This window comes from Crinia signifera, chromosome 3 (assembly GCF_055691185.1).
Source record: "Crinia signifera chromosome 3, ASM5569118v1, whole genome shotgun sequence".
Classification (NCBI taxonomy): Eukaryota; Metazoa; Chordata; class Amphibia; order Anura; family Myobatrachidae; genus Crinia; species Crinia signifera.
In genome coordinates, this window is record NC_139219.1 from 28172521 (window position 1) to 28199361 (window position 26841).

The 26841-nt window shown below is 45.9% G+C and overlaps 1 protein-coding gene across 1 annotated transcript in view; it reads right to left on the reverse strand.

The window, feature by feature from the left end:
- Positions 1 to 6379: 6379 nt before the first annotated feature.
- ITPKB (inositol-trisphosphate 3-kinase B) overlaps positions 6380 to 26841 on the reverse strand; it is a 72269-nt gene continuing 51807 nt past the window's right edge. The window contains exons 6-8 of the mRNA XM_083175532.1: positions 20283 to 20384; positions 17783 to 17854; positions 6380 to 10910 (exon numbers count right to left, since the gene is read on the reverse strand). Of these exons, the coding sequence (XP_083031658.1) occupies positions 10695 to 10910; positions 17783 to 17854; positions 20283 to 20384 (390 nt within the window). The 3' untranslated portion in view covers positions 6380 to 10694. The remainder of the gene's footprint in view (positions 10911 to 17782; positions 17855 to 20282; positions 20385 to 26841) is intronic.

Consider the following 26841-nt stretch of genomic DNA (forward strand, 5'->3'; position numbering starts at 1 on the left):
GGATGGTAGGGCATGAAATACCGCCTGTCGGCACATGTTGGCTCAAAAAAAATAGTGAAAAACCCCATGTCGACCTTTTGACCATCAACCTAATGACCCGGTCCACCTAATGCATGTCGACCTAGACTCATGTTGACTTTCCTGCATGTTGACCTAGACACATTTCAACCTAAATGTATGTTGACCTAACGGTGTCGACCTAATGAATGTCTAACAACTTGGTAACCCAAAGACCGTATCCCCACAGGGGTGTAAAATAACAAACCGTACACGTTCCCATGGAGTGTACGAATCGCAAATGGATGTTTACATCTGTGGCTCCTCCCCCAAACTGGGGGATTGGCTGTCCCCCAGCCAATCAGGAGTGGTGGAGATCCGCTCCTGGCTGGAGACTGCCAATCCCCCAGTTCAGGGGAGGAGGCACAAATGTAAACATATGCGATGCTGCCGCTTCGTACGTATTTGGCAGCGACATCTCTTATATATTTGGCTACATCTGTCACTCAAAGTGTGTCTGGAGCTGTAACGCTGGGTTGTGGACTTCCATCTTAATTTATGATTGTCATCACCTGTTTTAAACAGGGTAATTGATAAGAAAGGTGTTTAAGCACAGGTGATGGTAATCCATAAATTAAGAAGAATGTCCAGAAACAGAGCAATGTGTCCCTCCTGGAGAGGGTCATGTTGGGAGGTATGCACCTCCCTCCCTCCCCCCCCCCCCCCCCATTCACACGATTAAATGGCACAATGGCACATGCAAAACACTGACATGGCTATGGTCGACAATGAAAAAGGTTGACAAGATTTATTTTTCACTTTTTCAATGTTTTCATATTCATTCTCATGTGTCGACATGGACACCAATGAAGTGCCACACTTATGTCAACATTTACATGTGTTGACCTTTCTGTGTTGATTTTTTCTTATGGCAATTCGCGGCACCCCCCGCGACCCCCCTCCCGCGATTTGCAGCACACCCCCCGCAATTCGCGGCACCCCCGGTGACTCCCGCGATTCGCGGCCCCACCCCATGACACCCCCCCTCCTGCGATTCGCGGCACCCCGCGACCCCCCCTCCCACGATTCGCGCCAACCCCCCGGGCCCCCCCTCCCGCGGTTCACGGTGCCCCCCACGACCCCCCCACCGCGATTCCCCACCCCTGACCCCCCCTCCTGTCATTGCGGCAACCCCCCGCCCCCGCGACCCACCCTCCCGCGATTCACTGCAACCCCCCGCGCCCCCTCCTCCCACAATTCGCGGCACCCACACACCCCCCCCCGCGACCCCCCCTCCCGCAATTCATGGCATCCGCCCACGACCCCTCCTCCCGTGATTTGCGGACACCCCTCACCTCCTCCCTCCCCCCCACCCCCGCACGCGATTCACGGCAACCCCAGGATTAAATGGCACATGCAAAACACTGGCACGGCTATGGTCGACAATGAAAAAGGTTGCCATGAGTTTTTGAAGATTTATTTTTCTTTTTTTTAATGTTTTCATATTCATTCTCATGTGTCGACATGGACACCGATGAAGTGCCACACTTATGTCAACATTTACATGTGTTGAACTTTCTGTGTTAATTTTTTCTTGTGGCGATTCGCGGCACCCCCCGCGACCTCCCTCCCGCGATTTGCAACACACCCCCCGCAATTCGCGGCACCCCCGGTGACTCCCGCGATTCGCGGCCCCACCCCGTGACACCCCCCCTCCTGCGATTGCGGCACCCCGCGACCCACCCTCCCACGATTCGCGCCAACCCCCCGGGCCCCCCCTCCCGCTGTTCACGGTGCCCCCCACGACCCCCCTACCGCGATTCCCCACCCCTGACCCCCCTCCTGTCATTGCGGCAACCCCCCGTCCCCGCGACCCACCCTCCCGCGATTCATTGCAACCCCCCGCGCCCCTCCCACAATTCGCGGTACCCACACCCCCCCCCCCCCCCCGCGACCCCCCCCCCCTCCTGCAATTCACGGCATCCACCCACGGCAGCACCCCTAAGCCCCTCTTTAGTCCCCCGTATACTCACACACCCCTATCACTACCCAGCTTCCTGCTCTCCTGAACCGTAACTTCCACCACTGGGGAGTCGCTGACGCTGTTTTGCCCACATGCCCCTATCATGCCTCATAGCCCAGCCTCCTGCTCTCATGCACCCGAACTCCCACCCAGTAGGAGGAGACACTGACTAAGGGCCACCATCCTGTACTCCTGTACTGCCACGCTGGACCCTCACCCACTGGCAGAAGCTGCACAGTATCTCCCACCCTCCTCTTTAGTCCCCCTTATGCCCACACACCCCTATCACTACCCAGCCTCCTGTTTTCCTGTGTCGTGACCTCCGTCAGTGGGGAGCCGCTGACTCAAAAACACCCTACTATACTATTGCACACACACACCTAAACAACACGCACACACAGCCCCCCCCCACACCCACAAATGTCACTGTACCATCCACACTACCAATGTACATCTTACTCTGTAACCGCTTTTTAATTAAACAAAACAATACACACCCCCTTCCACATCATATGCTCTCTATTTAACACATTTCACCTATAACTTAAGTTGCAATACAGGCATCTTTCATACAATTCTAACCATCTTTTTCATATACAAATGTTCACAAATTAAGGGGGCGCAGCCCCTTACGACGTTGTGAAGAGCGCCCGTAGGGCGCGATGAATCACCTAGTTGGAAAATACAAATCTTGTAAATATGGGAGATTAGTAAATTTGCCCTATTTACGTGTCATATTTTCCCCGGGATACCGCCGATGCTGGTCGTATCCATTTGTACCCTCGATCAGCCGTATCCAGGATTCTTAGTAAATTTCCCCTATAAACTGTTGTCTCTGCTGCAACGGAACTGCCATGGGTCCAAGTGTTGCTCCTCACCGAGGTATCATAGTTTCTGTTTGTGTCTTTAGATATTTGTTGTCGTTCGTTAACATTTCTTTTGTGTTATGATTATGTGTTGGTATTTGATTTGGAATAGTAGAGGCTGTTTGAATGATCATTGTGAGGGTGTGTGTTCTGGGTACATGGTCTACATTTATATGAATGGGAATGTACATGGAAGTTGTGGTCAATGTTTGCATCCAAGGACCTGCAGTTGATGGTAACTGCTAAGAAATATCAGTGATGTTGTTCTTTCTTCTGTGTTTGCTAAATGTGATGAGCCGATGATTGCTTCTCTAGGGTTCTTATTCATTCTCGACGGCTTCTTCTTCTTGGTTTCGGGGACGTTTGTTTATAAAGTGTTTGTAATTTGTTCCTTATGTCTTCATTCTCTTTATTCTCTGTTCCTAATAATTCTATTGTGTTTATCGGTCACTTTTTAAATCATATTTTATTTCAGTTTCTAGATCTTCTTTTGTGGTTTTATGTTGTTGAAGAAGAAATCTCATTCGAGCTCTTAAGTAGTTTCCAAGCCAAGTTTACCGGGCCACCTCATCGTTTATACATTTCTGGCTCTTTCTGAAATCACAGACTCCTTGGGTCTGATTCAGGTCCCGACACAACTTGAAAATAACGATGGCCGGTTCTTTGCGCATATGCCGGATCCTGCATTGTTGGACACAATACGGCTGCAGATATCAAGTGGGTGAGGCCAGGATCTAGAGGTCTCCTGGCCTCCAGGTCAGAGCTGCAGCGGCCGGCTTGCATGACAACATAGCTGGCCAATGGTGTTGCAGGCATCCGATGTTGTGTCTACTTATACCAGATGCCTTCCGCGGCATTACCATAGCTGTGCGTCGCTGCTGCTTCCATGATGCCCCTCTAACATCATCTGAATCAAGCCCCTTGTTATTAGATTTCTTTGGATTCCTTGGGTGTTGCCAGGTCTCACAACTTTGCTGTTTCTTTGATTCAGTAGTTTTTAAATACTGTTTTATTGTGACTCAAAGTTTGTGTATACAAATATTTGTCTACTTTCCACAAGTCTGTTACATTAGAGTGTTACATTAGAGTGTTGTTTTTGGGGGCCATAGTTTGATTTCTATTACCTCAGTGGTAATAGAATTGTCAGGGCCTGTCCCGCTGTCGAACCCGCGGGCGGCAGTGTCCCGCGGTGTGGGGGGGCTGTTGGGAGTCCCCCCTGTCAGCTGCTAAGCAGCGGGTAATAAACGCTGTGCGCATGCGCACAGCGTCTATTCCCGCAGCCAGGGGGCTGGGGGCATGGCTAGAGGCTCACAGAGCCTCTGGGTCGGATGAGGGGAGTGAACACATAAAAAAAGGTTGATACACCTTAGGTCAGTGGTGGCCAAACCTGTCCTCAAGATCTACCAACAGTTCATGTTTTCCAGGCAACCTGTGGATCTATAGTAGGAATGAATGCAGCAGGTTTTAAAATGTGACAGTTAGTAATGACTACAGCTGTGCAGCAGCTAGGTGATCTGGGAAATGTGACAGTTAGTAATGACTACAGCTGTGCACCAGCTAGGTGATATGGGAAATGTGACAGTAATGACTACAGCTGTGCACCAGCTAGGTAACCTGGAAAACGTGGACCGTTGGTAGATCTCGAGGACCGGTTTGGCCACCCCTGCCTTAGGTCAACACGGTCAAAAGGTCAAAACAAGCAATAGGTTGACATGGGGAAGGTCAACATGAAAATGTCAACATTCCTTTTTCAACAACAAAAAACCAAAACAGGTGGTTTTTCATACTTTACCATCCAAGTGGACATAGAGTTAGATTATAATAGTGTGCTGACCGTAGCGTGGCATTGTGCCCGAAGCATGGCGAGGGGACGCAGTACACTTAGAAGGTGTCTATGTCGACCTACTTCGACACAGACAAAAATGTGAAAAACTCCTATCGACCTTTTTCATATCGACCTATATCTTGTGTCGACCTTTTGACCCTGTTGACCTTTTGACCCTGTTGACCTAAGGCGTGTCGACTGTGACAAGAAATCACATACAGTGAATATAAATGAATTCTGGGTCTTTATTTTGTAGCAGGGAAACAGCATACCAGGTTAACATCTCAGCAAACAAGGTTACAGCATGGCAGGGTTTCCCACAGGTTTCGTAATCAGGGTACACTACAAAGCACCTAATGTAATATTACAGCACCAGCTGCTTTCGTAAGCATTGGGAGCCATGACCTCCTGCCCTGGGCACACTTATAACAGGAAGCCACAGGTGTTGCTAATCAACCAAACCTTGATCACACTAGTTTAGGAAACCTGGACTGGATCAAATTGTCCTGCTGTTCCAAAACCTGGACTGGATCTTCCACCTTACCCTCATGTGGAAATATGCTGTCCCTGCCACACAACCTTTTCTGTTGACCTATGGCCTGTTGACCAATAGGGGTTGACCTATTGACTTATTACTTTCGACCCTATGTCCCATACTCGGGATGAGACTGAGTATTGTTGAAAGCAGTTAAAATAGTTTTATGTAATATGTAAATTAAAGACCCGTCAAAATGACTGCTTCTGCAATGTTCTTTAACTTTGAGCTGTGAAAGTTTTTACAATCCCTTTGAGCTGTGACAGGTTTTACTTTCACTTAGAGCTGTGACAGTTTTTAGCCCACAAACTCTCCACCCCAAGTTTGCAACAGATCAGTGTCCCTGCAAAAATTGCTTTAATTTTCTGTTATGATTTTTTAAGCACACAAAGGAGTAATTTGGTCCGAGTTAGGGCATCTATATTAGTATATGTATGAGTCTGGAGATGTAGAGATGGGGAGGTGTGCAGTATACATGCCGCAGGCGCTAGTACAGTAACCTTGACACTCCAGCTGTTGTTGATCTACAGATTGCTATTTGGCCATGATAAAACTGATGCAAGGCATGCTGGGATGTGTAGTTCAACAGCAGCTGGAATGTCAAGGTTAGCCATCACTGCACTAGTAAGACATTGTGCCTTGGTCAGAGGAGGATGCAGATATAGGAACTGTGCTAGTGTGACGCAATATGAGCAATGGCGTACCGGTTGTGTACGACTTTGCTATCACTTGATCCTGCTTCCGGCATCCATGGGCGTGTCCGGGTGGAGACCTGGGAGGTGGAGTAAAGTCCTCACTAAAAGTGGTGGCACTATGTGTATGTTATGATATCAACATGGGTGTGTTTCAGTATGCAACTGTGATCTCGTTCACAAGTCTTGTGAGGTCTGTTGCACGGTAGTGCACAACGGGAATGTTTAAAATGCCATGGAATTGCAGCTCCACATAAGCGTACACACTCCTCCCAAACTCTCTATGCACCTGTTACATCTGCCCCACCTGCAGCGCAGCATTGCTTTGTCCAGTTGTGGGCTTTTTTTGCTTTGATGACAATCCTGAACCAGGCCTTCAGTGTGGAACTGAACCTTTTCCATTAAATACTCCGAGCTCACAATAAAAGCACAGAGACAAAATTATAACAAATGCCTTTATTTAAGAAACTGGGGTAGAGGCACCAGCGTGATGCCTGTTGTGGGGTGTATACATTGTTCACACTGAAGTATGTACCAAGGAATATTCACAGCAAATAAACACACTTTCATATGAATCACCCTCCACATGGGATAAGGATATCGCCACCCTTCTGTACAGGCAGCGGGGTGTAACAATAACCATATAAGCAAAGCAAAAGTACACAACACCTCCCGCAAGTACACTACTCAATAAGCAAAAATATAAAAAAAAACATATATTCTGCCATGCGTTAGTATTAGTGTCCTGTGCAATAAAAAAAAAAAATTGAAATAAATATAAATTAAAACATTAAAAAAGTAAGAAAAAGTCAATAAGGCACTTTTTAATATATAAGTAAATATATATATAAATATATAGGCTATCCTATATGTAACATTGTAAACTTGGAATAATCTAAATGACGTAACATAGACAGTAAGGGGTAAATGTACTTAAGTGTGAGTTTGTAGCGGTGGGAGATAATGCCCAAAGCATCCAACCAGATTCTACTTGTCATTTATTTAGCACCTTCTAGAGGATAATAGCTCAAATCGGATTGGTTACAAGAGATACAAAGTGCTGGAACTCATATCGCCCAATCAGATGTTTGCTTATTTTTCCATTAGATTGTTGAAGTTGATGGGTTGTTATTGGTCACACTGAGTTCCGGCACTATCATGTCGCTATCAGAGGTGCATCTTATATAATGCCCCCAATTAATCCTGGCTTAGAACATTATTCAGGAGACATCTAGAACCGGCATGTCCAAACTGTGGCCCTCCAGCTGTTGTAAAATTACACATCCCAGCATGCTTTGTCATGGTTTTAGCATTCCCTAATAGCAAAACTGCGGCAAGTCATGATGGGACTTGTAGTGTCACAACAGCTGGAGGACCATTGTTTGGACATGTCTGTCCTAGAACCTTATATACCGATGTTTTGTGGATGACAAGTTGAAACAAAAACCTAAACAGGACACAAAAATAATTTTGCTGTAGACGATATTGTTGGGAGGGGAGTAATCCGTACAAGTAACCGGCATTACATTGGTCGCCAAGGGCGGTGGAACTTGTTTCTGTGCGCTAAACAGGAAAGTGCTGTATAAAAAAAGTTTTTTTTCCACTTGTTAAAGGAAGTACAGTGGAAAGTTGCCAGGTTTTCTTCTGTGTCATAAAATGATTCTACTTCTGCTTTTGAGGGTTAAATTACAGTTCACGTTAGGTATCCAAGTAGGCCCAAAGAAACATTGATCGCGGAAAACGCTATTTTCCCTGATGTTTCTCCAATTTTTTTGTATCCTGTGTATTTACCGCCGACATAGCTCCGCTCTAAAACGGGACCCGCTCTAAAACGGGACTGTTGCTGTCGATTTCACTTTGCCTGCCTGAGGCAGGTGAAACAAAACCCCTGATAAGGTGTGTCATTGGACACATATTGGTCGACGGTCCTGTATGATGTCGATACATTGTCACTGCGTAAGCGATCACAGTTTGTATACCCAGGCACACCCTAGGAACAGTAGCAAGACACCTGCATTTGAGTCCCATAACATGCCACGAACAGCCCCTAACTGGCACTGATTGTGCAGATAAGTCCTCAGTGTGACGTATACTCATGCACGGTGGCAGAAAAGCTTTCCAAGCTGTACATCGCGTACTTCGATGCATGCAGGTGGCTGGTTGCAATGGTCCTGCCTGTATTAATGGACTACTGCTGTTGCATTCTTTACCTGCAGGTGGCACTGTTGCTATGGAAATTGGATATTTCAGTGAATTAGCGTGAATATTATGGACAGTGAATTGCCCAAATCTACGCTGGTCAACAATTTTATTTTGTGGAGGAGCTGCAAGGACAAATCACCAGGAGATCACCCTGAATCGCCATTTCTAGACACGTCTTAAATTTTACAATATTCGAAATACATCATTGGATGTAATAAGCTGCGAATGCAGAAATCACCAGCAAACAGAACAGACAGGAGAAAAAAATGTAATGAATATATCATTATCACTGTGGACAGATTAATAAAAAAATAATAATGAAAGCGCCTTGAGTCCTACTGGAGAAAGAGCGCTATATAAATAAAATTAATATTAGAATTATTATAATATTTTTTTAAAGATTTGCAGAGAATTTGGGCTCTTTTTTTGCGATTTTGTCCTTTCAAACGTGAAGCGAGTCGATTACAATCTGAATTCTGACCAGACTCCCGGGTGCTAACTACGGGACAGTATCCGGATTACCTCTAGGTAGGGCGACAATAGGCACATCATATAGTCAAAATAGATATGATTAACAAGGTCAAAAGAGTCAACACAAGCAATAGGTCAACATAACAACAACCAGCAAAATAAAAGATTGGCGAAAGTTTTTCACAATTTTTTTTAAAAAAATTGTACTTTTTCATACTTTCTATCCACACGGATTCCGACTGACCTCAAGCATAGCCAGGAGACGCTGTGCACTAATTGATGGTCTACACCAGGCATGTCCAAACTATGGCCCTCCGGCTGTTGTGAAACTACAAGTCCCATCATGCCTTGCCACAGTTTTGCTATTAGGGAATGCTAAACCCGTGGCAAGTTTCACAACAGCTGGAGGGCCACAGTTTGGACATGCCTGGTCTACACGCTCAAGTGTCGACATTGATACAAAAAAAACATGAAAAAATTCATGTCGACCTTTCACGTAGTGTAATTTTGCTTATATTGACTTTTTTCCAGTGTCAACCTTGTGCATGTTGACCTTTTTGGTCGACCTATTGACACTGAACATAAAAATAGTTTTTTGATCTGTAACCGTCTGTTTGGAAATGGGTATGAACAGCGACACCTCTCCCCAGCTGCCTGGGTGCGGAGGGATTGGAAGGGTAACCCAAAAACCCAGCAATGGGTAGAAATGGAACAGTTTAGTAACTCCAGTGAATGGGTGAGGATATCCTGTAATCCTACATGGTCATGAATCAGTATGGAAAGGAGACATGAATCCTGATGGAAGCTTACATTTGCTACCATGAATGTTGATCCTGGCATTGCCACTAGGTGGCAGTCAAACACATTACTCTTGTTTTACAGATGTAGGGAAAAAAACATAGATTCCACCAGTAACGGGAGGGCACCCGCTGGGCCAGCTGGATCCGCCACTACCTTGTGGAAGTGGCCACCATTGCATCTGTCTGTTGGATTCTAATGCAGCGGCTGCCACTTAAACATCATATTATATCAGTTGCTGGATTTAGAACTTTTATAAATTATATTATAATTGTAAACTTACATTATATTCTCTCATTTCACTTCTCGGGAGATTTACCAAAGTGTGTATTACTAAATCTTTTCCGGGCGTCACATCCAAGCGTCTTTTTGCGCTAATGTGAATGACGACGCGGCAGCAGGTGCGAAATGGGTGACATTTGGGCAAACTGGGTAGTACATTTTTTTTCACACACTACAGACTGCATTTAACCCTGGCTGCACATTCCCAGATTGTAAGAGCGAATGCTGCAAGGTCCAGCGATGTACTACGCACTGGTGGGCTGCAGAGCTTACAGTCTACTGATGGTGTTGTAAAGGCAAAATGAGATTTATCCCACCACGATCTGTCGCAGGAATTTAAATCTATTTCTACAGCCTGGAGGGTACGTGAAGCTGAGGAAGGCACAGTGTTCCTAGACGTGTAGCTGGGGAGCAGGTTGCCAGCTCCTGAATTCACCATCAATAGCATTTCCCCTCATTCCACTTATGCCTTACACAACACACCCAAAGGGAGATCCAGCTCAGAGTGAGTACTTCTCACAGTGCGTATTCATGATGAAGCCTCTAGCCGTACATTAGGACACAGCGCCACCTACTGGCTGTGCAGAGCCTTATCGCGGGCTAATGGCGAATTAATGGGTCTCATTCACATGTACATTTTACTGGCTGCCTCCGCTGCGCACAGCAGATGCTCTCAGAACAAAGAAACAATAGATAAAATGATAAATTGTTGTAGCAAAGACAACACGTGAGGGGAAAACACAGAGCCGTCTGGGATAAGCCGCTTCCTATATACACAAAAAGCCACCAACAATTCTATATATGTCTTTAAAAAAAAAAAGTCTCTTTTTGTTCTGGCAAAGTCACTATTTACAGAATGTAAGCCCACGGTATCAATATAAAAATAGGTTTTCTGTAGCGGCGCTACGGCGAGAGTGCAGTAACCGCTTGCAGGGACAACGGTGACCTCTGGAAGGGATCTGTAGTGCATTTATGGTGGGTCGGTCAGGGCAGGGTGAAACCGTTAACGGTTGTCGTCCTCACTTGACATCTCTCTGAGGATGTCTATCAAGTTGTCAAGTCCATACAGGTAGCCGTCCTCGCGGTTCCCTTCTACCCACGCCGCTTTGTGGTTTAGGACTTCTCCTTCGGGCAGTGGGGTGGTTTTCCCAAAGTCAATCATCCACACTTTGGCTTGTTCCTTCTTGTCGTGGATAAAGAGCAAGGAGCTGCCAATCACCTACAGAGGGGACACAACACATATTAAATGGCCGAATAGGAAGAACTTTGCTTTAGTAGAGGGGTCAGGGAACTTTTTAACCTTTTACCCCAAAATATATTTAGATACGCCGACGTTACCCCCGTGATTTGAAAGGAAGAAAATCATATCATTGTAATACACACTGTACGCCCCTGAAATTGATGATATATCCTGCTAGTACGGTACACAGCCTGGCAGCCATTGATAATGATGATTACCATGTATGGCTGTGTGTGTGGTACAAAATGTGTACCACACACAGCCATCATCATCATCATCATCATCATCAATGGCTGCCAGGCTGTGTGTGGTATAGCCATTGATAATGTGATGTCCAGGTAACTATTAGTGTCAGTATTACAAGATGATATAGTGACAGCCTGTGCAATGTTTTCCCCTAGACTAGAGATGGGTATACCTAGACAGGAGCCTATAACCAGGCAAAGAAACAGACTGCGCGCTGCCGAGATGGCGCAGCAATTAGTTGACTCAACCGAAAAAGTGTGTGGACTTGGAGGCGGGGCCCGGGGCATCACGCAGGGAAGCGTGTTATACTGCAATGCGTCAGGTCCTTGTACACTACAGTACTGTAACACACACAGCCCGCACTGCACTGCTTCAGGTCCTTGTACGCTACAGTACTGTAACACACACAGCCCGCACTGCACTGCATCAGGTCCTTGTACACTACAGTACTGTAACACACGCAGCCCGCACTGCAATGCATCAGGTCCTTGTACACTACAGTACTGTAACACACACAGCCCACACTGCACTGCGTCAGGTCATTGTATACTACAGTACTGTAACACACACAGCCCACACTGCACTGCGTCAGGTCCTTGTACACTACAGTGCTGTAACACACACTCCGCACTGCACTGCGTCAGGTCCTTGTACACTACAGTACTGTAACACACACAGCCCACACTGCACTGCATCAGGTCCTTGTACACTACAGTACTGTAACACACAGCCCGCATTGCACTGCATCAGGTACTTGTATACTACAGTACTGTAACACACACAGCCCGCACTGCACTGCATCAGGTCCTTGTATATTACAGTACTGTAACACACACACAGCCCGCACTGCATCAGGTCCTTGTACACTACAGTACTGTAACACACACAGCCCACACTGCACTGCATCAGGTACTTGTATACTACAGTACTGTAACACGCACTGCGTCAGGTCCTTGTTCACTACAGTACTGTAACACACACAGCCCACACTGCACTGCATCAGGTCCTTGTACACTACAGTACTGTAACACACACCCCGCACTGCACTGCGTTAGGTCCTTCTACACTACAGTACTGTAACACACACAGCCGGGCATGCATACACAATCTATGTATATATATATATATATATATATATATATATATATATATATATATATATATATATATATATATATATATATATATATATATATATAGATTGTATATGCAATTCAATTCCTGGACGGTCTCACTGCCGAGACACAGCTGGGCATGTAAATAGATTCATATGCATGCCCGGCTTTGTCTCAGCAGTGCGACTGTCCATTACCCCCAGGAATTTCATTTTTACCCCATTTGGGGTAATTTACCCCTGTTCCCTGACCACTGCATTAGTACATACAAGTTTTTATGCGGGTACCAAAATACCATGAAAGTGGACGATTACTGTTCTGAGCCGAGAGGGGTAAATTTGCTAAAGCTTCTAAAACGGAAAAGAGTGACGTTGCCCACAACAACCAATTCGATTTTGCCTTTTTGTTTCTCAATTGAACCCCCCCTCTTTATTAGTTTATTATTAGACTAGATCAAAGTCCATCAAAATGACGGCTTCTGCATTGTACTTTCATTTTGAGCTGTGACAGTTTTCAGCCCCCAATCTCTGTCTTCACAGCTTCCTCTCTCCATATCCAGCAAGTTTTAAAACTACACTCCTCTATGAGGTGAAGTAGTTCTTGTGACCACTAGAGGCCACTTGACAGACCAACTTACTTAACAGAAAGTGACTGCAATTTTTGCAGGGACATAGTTCAAAGTGAAAGTTAAAACTGTCACAGCTCGAAGTGAAAATAAAAACTGTCACGACTCAAAGTGAAAGTACATTGCAGAAGCTGTCATTTTGATGACCTTTTAACTGGTTATCTTATTTAAAAAAAATATATTAACAATTATAAACAGATAATTGGATGTTTTGTTGTACAAAAAATGGGTCATGAAGGAGGATAAAGATATTTTGTTCTGACAGAGCGTAACATTTATCCACTTAGTGTATCAGCCCGACCTCCGGAGGGGGAGATTAGCGCGCCCTGACCGCATGTGTAATGAGCTTAGCAGCCAAACCAGAGAACACTTGGCTCCTGCGTCTGTATGTAAGTATAACCTACTAGAAACACAATAATTATGGCCTCGGGACCTGAACAAACAGATGAACCTTCCTGTGGCAAATCAATGATAACTGTCAGCATCGGAGACTGGAGCAGTGCACCTCGGGCTTCAATACGACCAAGTACAAAAAGCCCAACTTCAATGGTATGAGCAATGGGTACATTTACTAAGGTGAGAGTTTTTAGAACTGTGAGATGTTGCCTATAGCAACGAATCACATTCTAGCTATTATCTTCTAGAAGGTGCTAGATAAATGAGAAGTGGAATCTGATTGGTTGCTAAGAGCAACATCTCACACTTCTAAAAGCTCTCACCTTAGTAAATGTACCCCTTCTATCCTCCAAAGTATGGTCTTTTTGTGGATGCTACAATAGGGACCCATCGTGTGCACAGTTTCCCTGATTACTGAACCACCGCGTGCACGGGTTTTCTGACTAGTGATCCATCGTGTGCACGGTTTATCTGATTAGTGATCCATCGTGTGCACGGTTTATCTGACTAGTGATCCATCGTGTGCACGGTTTATCTGACTAGTGATCCATCGTGTGCACGGTTTATCTGATTAGTGATCCATCGTGTGTACGGTTTATCTGATTAGTGATCCATCGTGTGTATGGTTTCTCTTATTAGTGATCCATCGCGTGTACGGGTTCTCTGATAAGTGATCCATCCTGTGTACGGTGTATCTGATTAGTGATCCATTGTTTGTATGAGTTCTCAGATTAGTGATCCATCGTGCGTACAGTTTATCTGATTAGTGATCCCTCGTGTGCACGGGTTCTCTGATTAGTGATCCATCGTGTGTACGGTTTCGCTCATTAGTGATCCATCGTGTGCACTGTGTCTCTGACTAGTGATCCATTGTGCGTACAATTTATCTGATTAGTGATCCATTGTGTGTACGGTTTCTCTGATTAATAATCCGTCATATGTACAGTTTCTATGATTAGTGATTCATCACGTGTGTGGTTTTTATGATTAGTGACTCATTGTGTCTGTGGTTTCTGTGATTAGTGATCCATTGTGTGTATGGTTTCTCTGATTAGTGATCCATCGTGTGTATGGTTTCTCTGATTCGGGATCCATCCTGCATGCATTGTTCTGTGATTATTGATCCATCATACATACAGTTATCCATCGTATGTGTAGTTTCTGTGATTAGTGATCCAATACTGCGATGCATAATAGTAATGATGACAGTTGGGGAGAGCCAGTCCTCCGTTACATTCTGGTCTGGTTAGTGTGTGTATATTGATCTTCTGCCTTTTATTGGCCCAAATAATAGAGGATAAAAGGCCGTTAATTCGTGTGAAGTACCAGAACTGCTAAGTTTGATTGACAGGAGTGCGAAAATCTTGGTCTAATCCAGGAAAAATTCAAGTGCACGATGGGGCCCCAAAGGGATTTCCCCCGCACCCCTGGGGGCCAGTCTGACCCCGGGTGACTTCAGTTCTACAGAGAGCATGGAGCAAAAGCCAAGTCTCTCCCCATAGCTTTCCCATGACTTCCAAGCAAAGGGAATAATGCAGGATTTCCTTATTGCCTCCCATGCAGGCCTTGTACTCAGCAGGCCGTCCTTCCGGCTAATTTGTACAAACTTCAAAGGACCAAAGAATCTAAAATACAAGTCTATTTTCGGAGCGTTTCAGTCCACTCCCAATAACGCCATATATTTACAGCGGATGAGGCAAAGGGGCTGAGTTATAACTGCAGCTGCGACACGTACACCAGAGACTAATATGGCGGCCTGGATCCATGTGTGTACAGGTTCTCTGATTAGTGATCCATCGTGTGTACAGGTTCTCTGATTAGTGATCCATCGTATGTATGGTTTCTCTGATTAGTGATCCATCGTATGTACGGTTTATCTGATTAGTGATCCATCGTATGTATGGTTTCTCTGATTAGTGATCCATCGTGTGTTCGGTTTATCTGATTAGTGATCCATCGTATGTACGGTTTCTCTGATTAGTGATCCATCGTATGTACGGTTTATCTGATTAGTGATCCATCGTATGTACGGTTTATCTGATTAGTGATCCATCGTGTGTACGGTTTCTATGATTAGTGATCCATCGTGTGTATGGTTTCTCTGATTAGTGATCCATCGTATGTATGGATTCTCTGATTAGTGATCCATCGTGTGTTCGGTTTATATGATTAGTGACCCATCGTATGTATGGATTCTCTGATTAGTGATCCATCGTGTGTATGGTTTCTATGATTGGTAATCCATCATATGTACGGTTTCTCTGATTGGTGATCCATCGTATGTACGGTTTCTCTGATTGGTCATCCATCGTATGTATGGTTTTTCTGATTCCTGGTCCATCGTATGTACGGTTTCTCTGATTGGTAATCCATCATATGTACTGTTTCTCTGATTGGTAATCCATCGTATGTACGGTTTCTCTGATTGGTGGTCCATCGTATGTACGGTTTCTCTGATTGGTCATCCATCGTATGTATGGTTTTTCTGATTGGTAATCCATCGTATGTACGGTTTCTCTGATTGGTGGTCCATCGTATGTACGGTTTCTCTGATTCCTGGTCCATCGTATGTACGGTTTCTCTGATTGGTGGTCCATCGTATGTACGGTTTCTCTGATTCCTGGTCCATCGTATGTACGGTTTCTCTGATTGGTGGTCCATCGTATGTACGGTTTCTCTGATTGGTAATCCATCGTATGTACGGTTTCTCGTATTGGTCATCCATTGTATGTACGGTTTCTCTGATTGGTAATCCATCGTATGTACGGTTTCTCTGATTGGTCATCCATCGTATGTACGGTTTCTCTGATTGGTCATTCATCGTATGTACGGTTTCTCTGATTGGTCATCCATCGTATGTACGGTTTCTCTGATTCCTGGTCCATCGGATGTACGGTTTCTCTGATTGGTCATTCATCGTATGAACGGTTTCTCTGATTGGTAATCCATTGTATGTACGGTTTCTCTGATTGGTGATCCATCGTATGTACGGTTTCTCTGATTGGTAATCCATCGTATGTACGGTTTCTCTGATTGGTAATCCATCGTATGTACGGTTTCTCTGATTGGTAATCCATCGTATGTACGGTTTCTCTGATTGGTAATCCATCGTATGTACAGTTTCTCTGATTAGTGACCAAATATTTCTAAGCTGTTTGACTTCCTTGCTCTGTGCTCCCCTCCCCCTTACCATGGGGGTAATTCAGACCAGATCGCACGGTCACAAATTCTCAGCAGTCAAGGTTCAGTTAAGCCGCCGCCCTGCTAGAGTGAAATCCCACCTTGCAAAGTAATATGATCGCTGTGCAAATGGATGTGTCCGGCCACAAATCTATTTGCAGCTGAGCAAATATGTCCAAAATCCATCGTAACCAGCTCAACATCTCATGATTTGTACAGTGGGCTCCAGTCATTGCAGCCACCGCATAGCCCTGGACTTACTCAAAGGTGTGGTGGATAAAGGCATATAAGGCCTGGAGCTGACGTCACACACAATCTCCTATAACGCTCAGGCAAGCCTAGCGTGCTCCTGGACACGCCCTGTGGTTTCATAGGCACTCCCACTAAGTGGCCAGTTTCCACCCCCAGACGCCTACTTCCTGTCAATCACCTTGCGTACAGTATGGGAATAGAAAAGGTAGCAGGAGTTCATCACAGGACGTCCACGCAAATGCATACTACGGTCTAGTCTATTAATGTGGTTCGGTCAGGTCACAATTATCCTTCATACATACCTCCCAACTTGCAGTGGGACCTTCGTACGCAGCGCTCGTGCGAGGCCACACCCCGTATAGTGCAGATCTGCACTATATAGTCTTGGCTGCCCTCTCTATCTGGCTGCCGATTTGCACTCACACGGGATCACGCATCGGCAGCGCATCGGCCTCGCAAGCCCTAAAAAAAGCATGCGATATGGCTTCCGATGTTGACTATATCGTCAACATCGGAAGCCATATCGGCCCGTGTGTACACACCATAAGGGGAATACCGGCTCTAGATGACCCCTCTGAAAGTTCTCTGAAGGGACAAGAACCGGCCAGGGTCTTGGGAAAACTTCCCACATATTTAGAACACTGGGGAACATTCGTCTTGTGCATGAATGTAAATAAACATTCAGTCGTGGAGAGGATTTTAATTTTCATCAGCTTAAACAATATTTGTTATGCTTGTTGCTAAGCGATCAGCTTTAGGTTTTCCAGAATTTTAGTTACTGTATTTTTAATGTCACTGCATTCCTTAAAGGAGACATCGATGCGGTTTGTCAGGAACCCACTATTATAGGAAACGTGTTCAGGAGAATGACCCACCAACCATTGCCATAGGTCATGGGTCAAATTAAGTCTCTTCTCTAATCCCTGTATCCAATGGCTGCAACTAATGGGTTTCACTTAAATCTTCACAGATGTAGGTATTACACAAACCACCCCTCCCCGTGTTACTCCATGCCAAGCACTGGGTACATGACTCACCTCGTGGGCCATAAAGAAAGAGGACTTCTCCAGCGTCCCACGTATCTCTTCCAGACGGTTCAGGTACAACTGCTGCAAATACAAATTTCAAGAATAAATCATATAAAATGGCTGCAAAACGTCACAAATATAAAAAGGGAAACATAAAACAGTGTAATAGCCACTGTAATGATGCTCTTTCCCGCCAGAAAAGAAAAAGAACAGATTGATGGGGAACCGGTGACTGAGGGAGGGCGGGAAATCTAAAGAAAAGAGGCAGTTCCTATCTAATCATGGAAACAAAATGTCTTCAGATCCACCCTGACCACTCCCCTCTTAATCTGATTGGCTAAACTCCCTAACCTGTTAACGCTCCAACTCCTGTGTGAGGTACAAGCAAACTCCCGCTCCCTAGAAGTTTATATTCGCTTACACTTATCCAAACAGTCGCTCATCAAAACTAGAAAAGCGCCCCCTTAAGTCAAACTATGGCTGTCAACGCAGACCCTGGTGCATGGCAACAAATCGATGCAGTAAATAAACACAAATAATTGATTGATATAAAGGTCACAGGTTACCAGGTGATCTAGGATTAGTGTTAATTGCAATTTAATTACCCACATGGGCTTGTCATTTCAGACTTTAACACCCAGAGCTAATCAATGGGCGTTAAGGTCCGGAATCTTTGAGTTATTGAATTTAAAATGCGTTAACCCATCTATTCTGGGTTAAGTGCCTGTTTCTGTAGGTTTATGTGGTTGCAGATAACCCAATCACCGCAGATTTCTGTTAGAGCTTCCGGTGGGGAGCATGAAATCTGTGTTACATGCAGCCTGGTAATCGCACGGCTAATGAGTCCGGCCGCTAGAACCTGATTTAAGAGGTGGATAGACAGCACATTGGTCTGGACTAGAATGCAAAAAGCGCGATGGAAATGCAGACGCATGATTCAGTCCTACGCCATCGGACCTGCTGACTGCAAGCATTCGTCGTCATAATTATCTGATGTCCCAGCCTGGTCCATGATCTACATGGGACCAGAAGAGGCGCAAGCTTTAGTTATCCGATTGCCAGCAGTGTTTCCGGAGCTCTTTCTCGTGTTGCGTTCCAAACACAACATGTAGGACGTGATGCCTCAGTGACAAAAATGTGGTCAAACCTTCATAAATGCAGCTTTGAGAGGTTTGACTGCATTCCCCATATGCACAGAGCTTAGACCCGATAAGCAACCCCTATAGATGACATTCTGATAGCAGTCTCACCTCAACTATTCCTGGCAGGGATCTAATATGGTCTCTCCATGTCCCCTTAGCAGTCATACACCCAGAAGTCCCCACACCGCAAAGGACAGCCCTTACGGAGAGAGCTGCTTTTGGCCCTTATTCGGTAAAGCTGGTCTTTGCTCTTATCGGGAGAGCTTTCCTTTGCTCTTATCGGGAGTGCTGTCTTTTTGCTCTTATCGGTAGAGCTGTCCTTTGCCCTTATCGGGAGAGCTGTCCTTTGCCCTTATCGGGAGAGCTGCACTTTGCCCTTATGGGTAAAATTGTCTTTTGCTCTTATCAGGAGAACTGTTCTTTGGCCTTATCGGGAGAGCTGTCCTGTGGCCTTGTCTGGAGAGCTGTCCTGTGGCCTTATCGGGAGAGCTGTCCTGTCCTGTGGCCTTGTCTGGAGAGCTGTCCTGTGGCCTTATCTGGAGAGCTGTCCTGTGGCCTTATCGGGAGAGCTGTCCTGTCCTGTGGCCTTATCTGGAGAGCTGTCCTGTGGCCTTATCGGGAGAGCTGTCCTGTGGCCTTATCGAGAGAGCTGTCCTTTGGTCTTATTGGGGGAGCTCTCCTTTTGCCTTTATTGGGAGAGCTCCCTTTTGGCCTTATCGGAAGAGCTGTCCTGTGGCCTTATCGGGAGAGCTGTCCTGTCATGTGGCCTTGTCTGGAGAGCTGTCCTGTGGCCTTATCTGGAGAGCTGTACTGTGGCCTTATCGAGAGAGCTGTCCTTTGGTCTTATTGGGGGAGCTGTCCTTTTGCCTTTATTGGGAGAGCTCCCTTTTGGCCTTATCGGAAGAGCTGTCCTTTGATCTTATCGGAAGACCTGTCAAGTCACTTATATATGAGTGTACGCTCGGGAGGAAGTGGGCGGGCAGCTGACATGCAGTGATATCAGCTGCCCGCCCCCCACACCCGCGTCATCGGGGCATATGCATGAAATGCTGGGCATTCCCATATGTAAATGTCCCCACGCCCCCCACCCGCACACTTGGATGTGGGTGTGTGGCCGCAGGCACCCGGCGTATGCTCATACGCCCACCATCGGATCCTCTGCAAGGGCCTGAATCTTGCTTGCAAGTAAAGTAAACAAGAAAGTTAGTAATTTGTGTCTGGATAAAATCATGTTGCCATGCAAGGGAAGCAAATACATTTAGATTTTTCTGTGCAGGGTAAATACTGGCTGCTTTTGCATGCAGCCCACAGATGTTAGACAGTTGTTGATCTGATGTCATTGTTCTGTATCACCCCATCAGACTTACCAAGATGTTAGAATTTCCTTTTGTAAAATCTCTGAAGGCCTCAATCACCTGCTCCCGGGTTTTCGTCTTTTTAAAGTCTTTATTTACCGTCCCGTCTTCTTTCTGCAAAAAAGAAGAAAAGTAAAATACTTTAAAAATTCCATGACCCCATAGAAGCTTGTACCACTTGCTCATTTATCTGGTCCTGTGACATCATCACGTTTTATGTCATAAACGTCTAATCCCGCCATCGGTTTCGCCAATTCAGCCCTGTTTGTTCAGGTCCGAATTCGGCCTCGTCTCCGATGGTAGGGGTCTGTACATACGCATAGGCGATAATGCGCAAAAGCAAACCCCCTGCAGCGAATGCCTTTGGCGACATTTTCACGCGCTGGGGAGTTCGCTGGCTGCACGCTAGGCTCCGATTGAACACAGCCTGGCGAGCAGTTCTGAATTACCCTCTAAATCCAATAAGCACTGAACACGGACAGGGTGAAAACACCGGCATCCACGTCCCTTAAGAAAAGCAGCGTAACGTGTCATATTTAATGACACCCCCCCAAATGGTATTTATAGTCTGACCCCTGCATTGGTAAGCAATCTAGTTATATGGGGGGGCAAACCCACCACCCATATGTAAAATTCCCAAACTCTGCCACAAATTTACACCCACACCCACACGCCTCCCTCAATTAAACTAATTCCCCACAAAAGCCACAAACAGCCTCACCTCCAGCCAGAACATGACGCCAGGGACTACATTAGTTACCACAGAAAACTGATTAATGTAAATGATTGTTCTTGGCAGGCGCATGTAACCCAGGCATAATCTGCCGATTAGGAAACAGACCCAGCTAATCGCTAAAGGGCCCTACATACGCAGAGATGTGTGCCAGAGATACATAACAGGAGATTCAGCACAAGAGATTTCACTCTTGTGGCTCATTTCAGACAATGAGCCACATACAGAAAGATTTGTGTCAGAGATTCATAATGGGAGATTCAGCACGGGAGATTTCAAATCTGTCACGACTGTCACAGCCGCACATGCCATCAAACTGCACTATATATATATATATATATATATATATATATATATATAGTAGGCGAAAAAGCAGCGTCACTCCAAAGGGCTTCAATCAAGAGAATTTATTATAACATGTGGTCGACACGTCCAGGTCGACGTTTCAACAGCATTTTTATCAAGACAGCGTGTGACCAGATACATATACCACACGCTGTCTTGATAAAAATGCTGTTGCATTGAAACGTCGACCTGGACGTGTCGACCACATATTATAATAAATTCTCTTGATTGAAGCCCTTTGGAGTGATGCTGCTTTTTCGCCTACTACCTCAACTTTGCGGAAGGCACCCAAAGGCATATTACCACCCCCTTGATTGGTATATATATATACACATATATATACATATACATATATATATATACATATATATATATATACATATACATATATACACACATACATATATATACATATATACATATTTAGTTGGTGGTAGTCTCCCCCATAAAAAGTTTTAATCGTTGCTGGTATAGTGTGGCATCCCCCTCTCCCCTCAACCGTTGGTGGCACAGTTTAAAAAAAATAGTATATACTTACCAACTCCGGTGTCTTCCAGCGTCGCGTCCTCTCACTGCAGCTTCCATCTGACTGCAGAGGGCGGGCGCGGCACCCGGCAGGTCCAGGAAGCGTCTCTTCAGCTGGGCTCCGGCGGCGAGGCTTCTAGGTCGGCGGCAGCGGGGCTTCCAGGCGGCGGCAGCGGGGCTTCCAGGCGGCGGCAGCGGGGCTTCCAGGCGGCGGCAGCGAGGCTTCAAGGTCGGTGGCAGCGGAGCTTCAAGGTCGGTGGCAGCGGGGCTTCATCTGGGCAGCGTGCTCCGGCATGACAGTCGCTCAGATGGCCCTGCTCATCCCCGCGCCACACATGCGGGAGATGAGCAGGAGCTTCTGAGCAACTGTTATGAATTGACTGACCGGGCCATTCTGAATCTTGTGCAGATTCAGAACGGCGGGGGCGCGCATGTAAATCGCTGTGTGGGCTATATACACAGCGATTTACATGCATTTTCAGGCATTTTCTAAACGATTTAGTAAAATCGCTCAGAAAGTGCCTGAAAATTGTGCTGTGTGCGGGGCCCTTTAGCCTGTTGTGTTTCCGGGTGTCAGGCTGCGCAGGGTACACAGGAGATGGGGGACATACAGGAAAGGAAGAAGTAACTGAGGTATGCGGTCAATGGGGGGACACTGATGCCCCTTTCAGACCGCACATATTTACCGTTTTATTGCCGTTTTTTTACCATTTCAAAGGGTGCTGAGTGATTTTACCGTTTCCAAAAAAAACGTTTTTTGGAAACGGTAAATATGGAGGGTCCTACCCGTTTCAGACCAGTTTATTTGGTGCCTAGAACGGGTCTGAAACTGTATTCTCCCCCCCCCCCCCCCCTCAGCGCAGGGAAGGGAATGGTCGCGCTGGGGGCAGGGGGTCCCTGCAACTCCGGGGCACTGTGTCCTGCCCTGCCTGGGGTGAGAGCGGGGGCTGCTGCACTGCGCCGAGGAGGTGAGCGGGGACGGGCGGCTCTGGATTAGGTGCGGGCAGCTGTCTGCCCTGTCTCACCAGTTCCGGAGCGGGGCAGCAGCGGAGTGCGGGCAGCGGGAGCACAATGTGGATGTCCCGCTGCCTCTGCGGTGGGGTGGTGGTGGGAGAGACGGTGCTGAGAGACAGTCCGACATTGGCAGCAGCAGCAGCACAGTGTGTGCTGATGATGAGAGGGACAGAGAGCAGCCAGCGGTGCAGCTGATGGAGAGCGGGCAGGGGGGCGCATGGTGAGGTCATTCCCCCCATCACCTCACCATGCGCCCCCCTGCCCGCTCTCCATCAGCTGCACCGCTGGCTGCCTGCTCTCTGTCCCTCTCATCATCAGCACACCCTGCGCTGCTGCCTGTGTCTCAGCGCCGTCTCTCCGAGCATAGTAGGGGGGGGAGGCTTTACCGCTTTTCACTATAGCTTTCACACCGCAAACCTGCTTTAGACCAGGTATTTACATGCGGTGTGAAAGGGGTTAAACTTCTTCTGACCCGTTTCAAAAACCGTTTTAAATACCTGGTCTGAGCAGGTTTTGCGGTGTGAAAGCAGCATTATTAGGTCGACACTCAATAGGTCTACCACTATTGGTTGACAGGCCAAAGGTTGACACCTTAAAAAAGTTGACATGACTAAGGTCAACAATAACAAAAGATCGACACAATAGTTGACATGAAAAAGGTCGACATGCGGTTTTCCTTTTTTTATACAGTGTTCATGTTGATTTACGTCGACATAGACACCTAAAAATGTAACAAACTTATGTCGACCTTTTTTAAGTCAACCTTTTCTATGTCTACCTATTGCTTGTGTGGACAAGCCATGTTTACCTTTTGAAGCTGTTGACCTATGGCCTGTCAACCAATAGTGGTTGACCCTATGACCCACAACCATATTTCAGGTACACTTTGGTGTTATAGCGCCCCTTGCTGTTGATGACGCATAGTGCAGGGCGGTATTTTGTGAAGGATTCTGCTGATCGATTCAACAGGAACCAGTTCGGTGGCATAACTAGAAATTTTGTGCCCCCCCTGCTCAATGCCAAGGGTTACATGCTTATTGCCAGGGGTTACATGCTTATTGCTAGGGGTTTCATGCTCATTACCAGGGGTTACATGCTTATTGCTAGGGGTTTCATGCTCTTTGCCAGGTGTTATATTTATTAACGGTGTTTTTTTTGCTTATTACTAGTGGATTACATGTTCATTGCCAAGGGGTTACATGCTCATTGCCAAGGAATTACATACCCATTGCCAGGGAGTTATATGCTCATTGCCAGAGGCAATATATATAAATCGCTACTAGGAATCTGTAACTTCCATGAAACTGAATATACGCTACCCAGTAGGAACTCTAGCATCTGTCCAGTAGGACCTCTCCCATCTGTCTCCTCCAAGGCGGTGGACATTTTTGAAGGGACATTTTCAGCAGATTTCATACGGATGCCAGACCCATTGGAATCTGCAAAGACCATTCGCCCCTACAGCACCAGCACCACCAAGTCACCGCTTGGGCTGCAAAGCCATTGTCACACGACTGAACCGGTTATGAGTGGTGGCTGAATTAATTATCTCAGGCCACAAAGTGGTGACCATCAGTGTAACAAGGTGAACTGTGATGTTCGACACAACACAGCAGCCATTTTTGTTTTCAGGCTTTGAGCAATGTACTGTAGGTACTTAATTGTAAAATTAATTCAGGGAAAAGATGAAGGTAGGTAGTGGAGATATGCAAGTCTCCAAAGGCACTTTCATAGAAGCCCTGTACAGGAGCAGAGCTTCACCATCGAACTCCCTTTGGGTGAGTTTGCTAATCCGAATCACCCCCTAAATGCTAAATAATAAAAATCTTTTATTTTAATCTTTCACTTCTTCTTATCGCTGGCACAGCCGATTGTAAAGGTCACCAGTGGTTTTGTGGTTGGCGGTTACTTCCTGTCCATGCAACAAAAAATAAATATTTTTTTTCCACAGGGATCTCTAACACTTTAAAGTGCAATCAACAACCCACACCATAATATGTGATATTAATACATGCACGATACATACCCGATCCTGGCAGTGTGGATGCCAGCGGTAAGTACCCTAACCCTCTCCCCCTACCCCTGTAAGTACCCTAACCCTCTCCTCCTACTCCTGTAAGTACGCTAACCATCTCCACCTACCCCTGTAAGGACCCTAACCCTCTCCTCCTACCCCTGTAAGTACCCTAACCCTCTCCTCCTACCCCTGTAAGTACCCTAACCCTCTCCTCCTACCCCTGTAAGTACCCTAACCCTCTCCACCAACCCCTATTAGTACCCTAACCCTCTCCTTCTACCCCTGTAAGTACCCTAACCCTCTCCACCAACCCCTGTTAGTACCCTAACCCTCTCCTTCTACCCCTGTAAGTACCCTAAACCTCTCCTCCTACCCCTGTAAGTACCCTAACCCTCTCCACCTACCCCTGTTAGTACCCTAACCCTCTCCTCCTACCCCTGTTAGTACCCTAACCCTCTCCTCCTACCCCTGTAAGTACCCTAACCCTCTCCCCCTACCCCTGTAAGTACCCTAACCCTCTCCTCCTACCCCTGTAAGTACCCTAACCCTCTCCTCCTACCCCTGTAAGTACCCTAACCCATGTGACTCTTGCTCACTGCTGGCCTAATACCTTTTCACTGAGGAAACAATTGCACACAGCACAAATTTGATGTACTCATTCCATATCAACCATTATGATATTTCTGCTGATATATTCAGCTATAAACGTTCTGCAACACACGCAATGGGAAATGTCACCCTTCCCATGTTATACAATGCTGAGGATATGACTAGCAATACAGATGAAACGCGCCAAGTGGTGTTGTCCACATTCAAAAGCTCTGATTGGCCACAGATTGTTGTAAGTCCCATTACTGTATCTCCTGCACATCCATGTATATAACAAATGGAAAACATACTCTAAACCCAGCTTAAAACATATATAAAACATATATAAAACGAATATAGCAGAAACAGAGTGCGCCACTACTGTAAATCAGCACCACCACAAATTCTGTAATAATTACAGACACATATTACAATTTGGCAATTTAATACATAGTCACATAAAATGATTAAAAGATTTTTTCTTGTAATTTGTCGATTTCGTGAGACAGAAGTATCACCTTTGTTAGTTTCAAAGGACAGAAAACACCCAACGCGTTTCGTCAAGTGACTTCCTCAGGGGTAACAGTTCAATATGTAGGTTAAACACTGGATGCGCAAATTGCATATACTAGTGTCCAATTGAAGCGACAAAATAGGGGATCTTCTATGGATCCTACTGGGATGTGCAAATGAGCAGCATCAGATTTGAATAAAATATTCTAAAAACCAGATAATTCGGCAGAAGCACAGCGAGTAATGTTTTCCCAAGCACAACCGTGTCAGGCTTTAATTAATAAAATCAAGATATTACAATGTTGAAAGGAATCAGTAGCCTATCTATTGGGCGTTCCTGGCAAAGGCCTTGCTTAGGTGTATTGTAACCAGTGGCGGTTTTTACCTATGGGCTGCAGGACTGTAGCCCACCCAGGTATAATCCGCAACTGTGCTCAGCCTTAAACAGCCCATACACGCTGCGATGCGGGCTGTGCGTTATGTGCTTTGAGGTGCGCGCTCCCGCGGCACCTCATCGCACAGTACAAAAAGCATGTGCTTGCACATACTTTTTGTACTTAGTTTTCATCACATTGCATGAACAACGCATGCACAGGCAATGCAATGCAATGTGATCCGTGCTAGTTAAGCAGCAACGCACGCCCGTATCGGGACGTGTTTGGGCGGCATTAGAGCCAGATGCATTAAGCTTCAGAAAGTGAAAAAATGGAGGGTGATAAACAGCCAGCCAATCAGCTCCTATCTGTCACTTTTCAAACCCAGTCTGTAACATGGCAGGGAGGAGCTGATTGGCTGGCTGTTTATCCCTCTCCATTTTATAATTTTTTTAAGCTTGA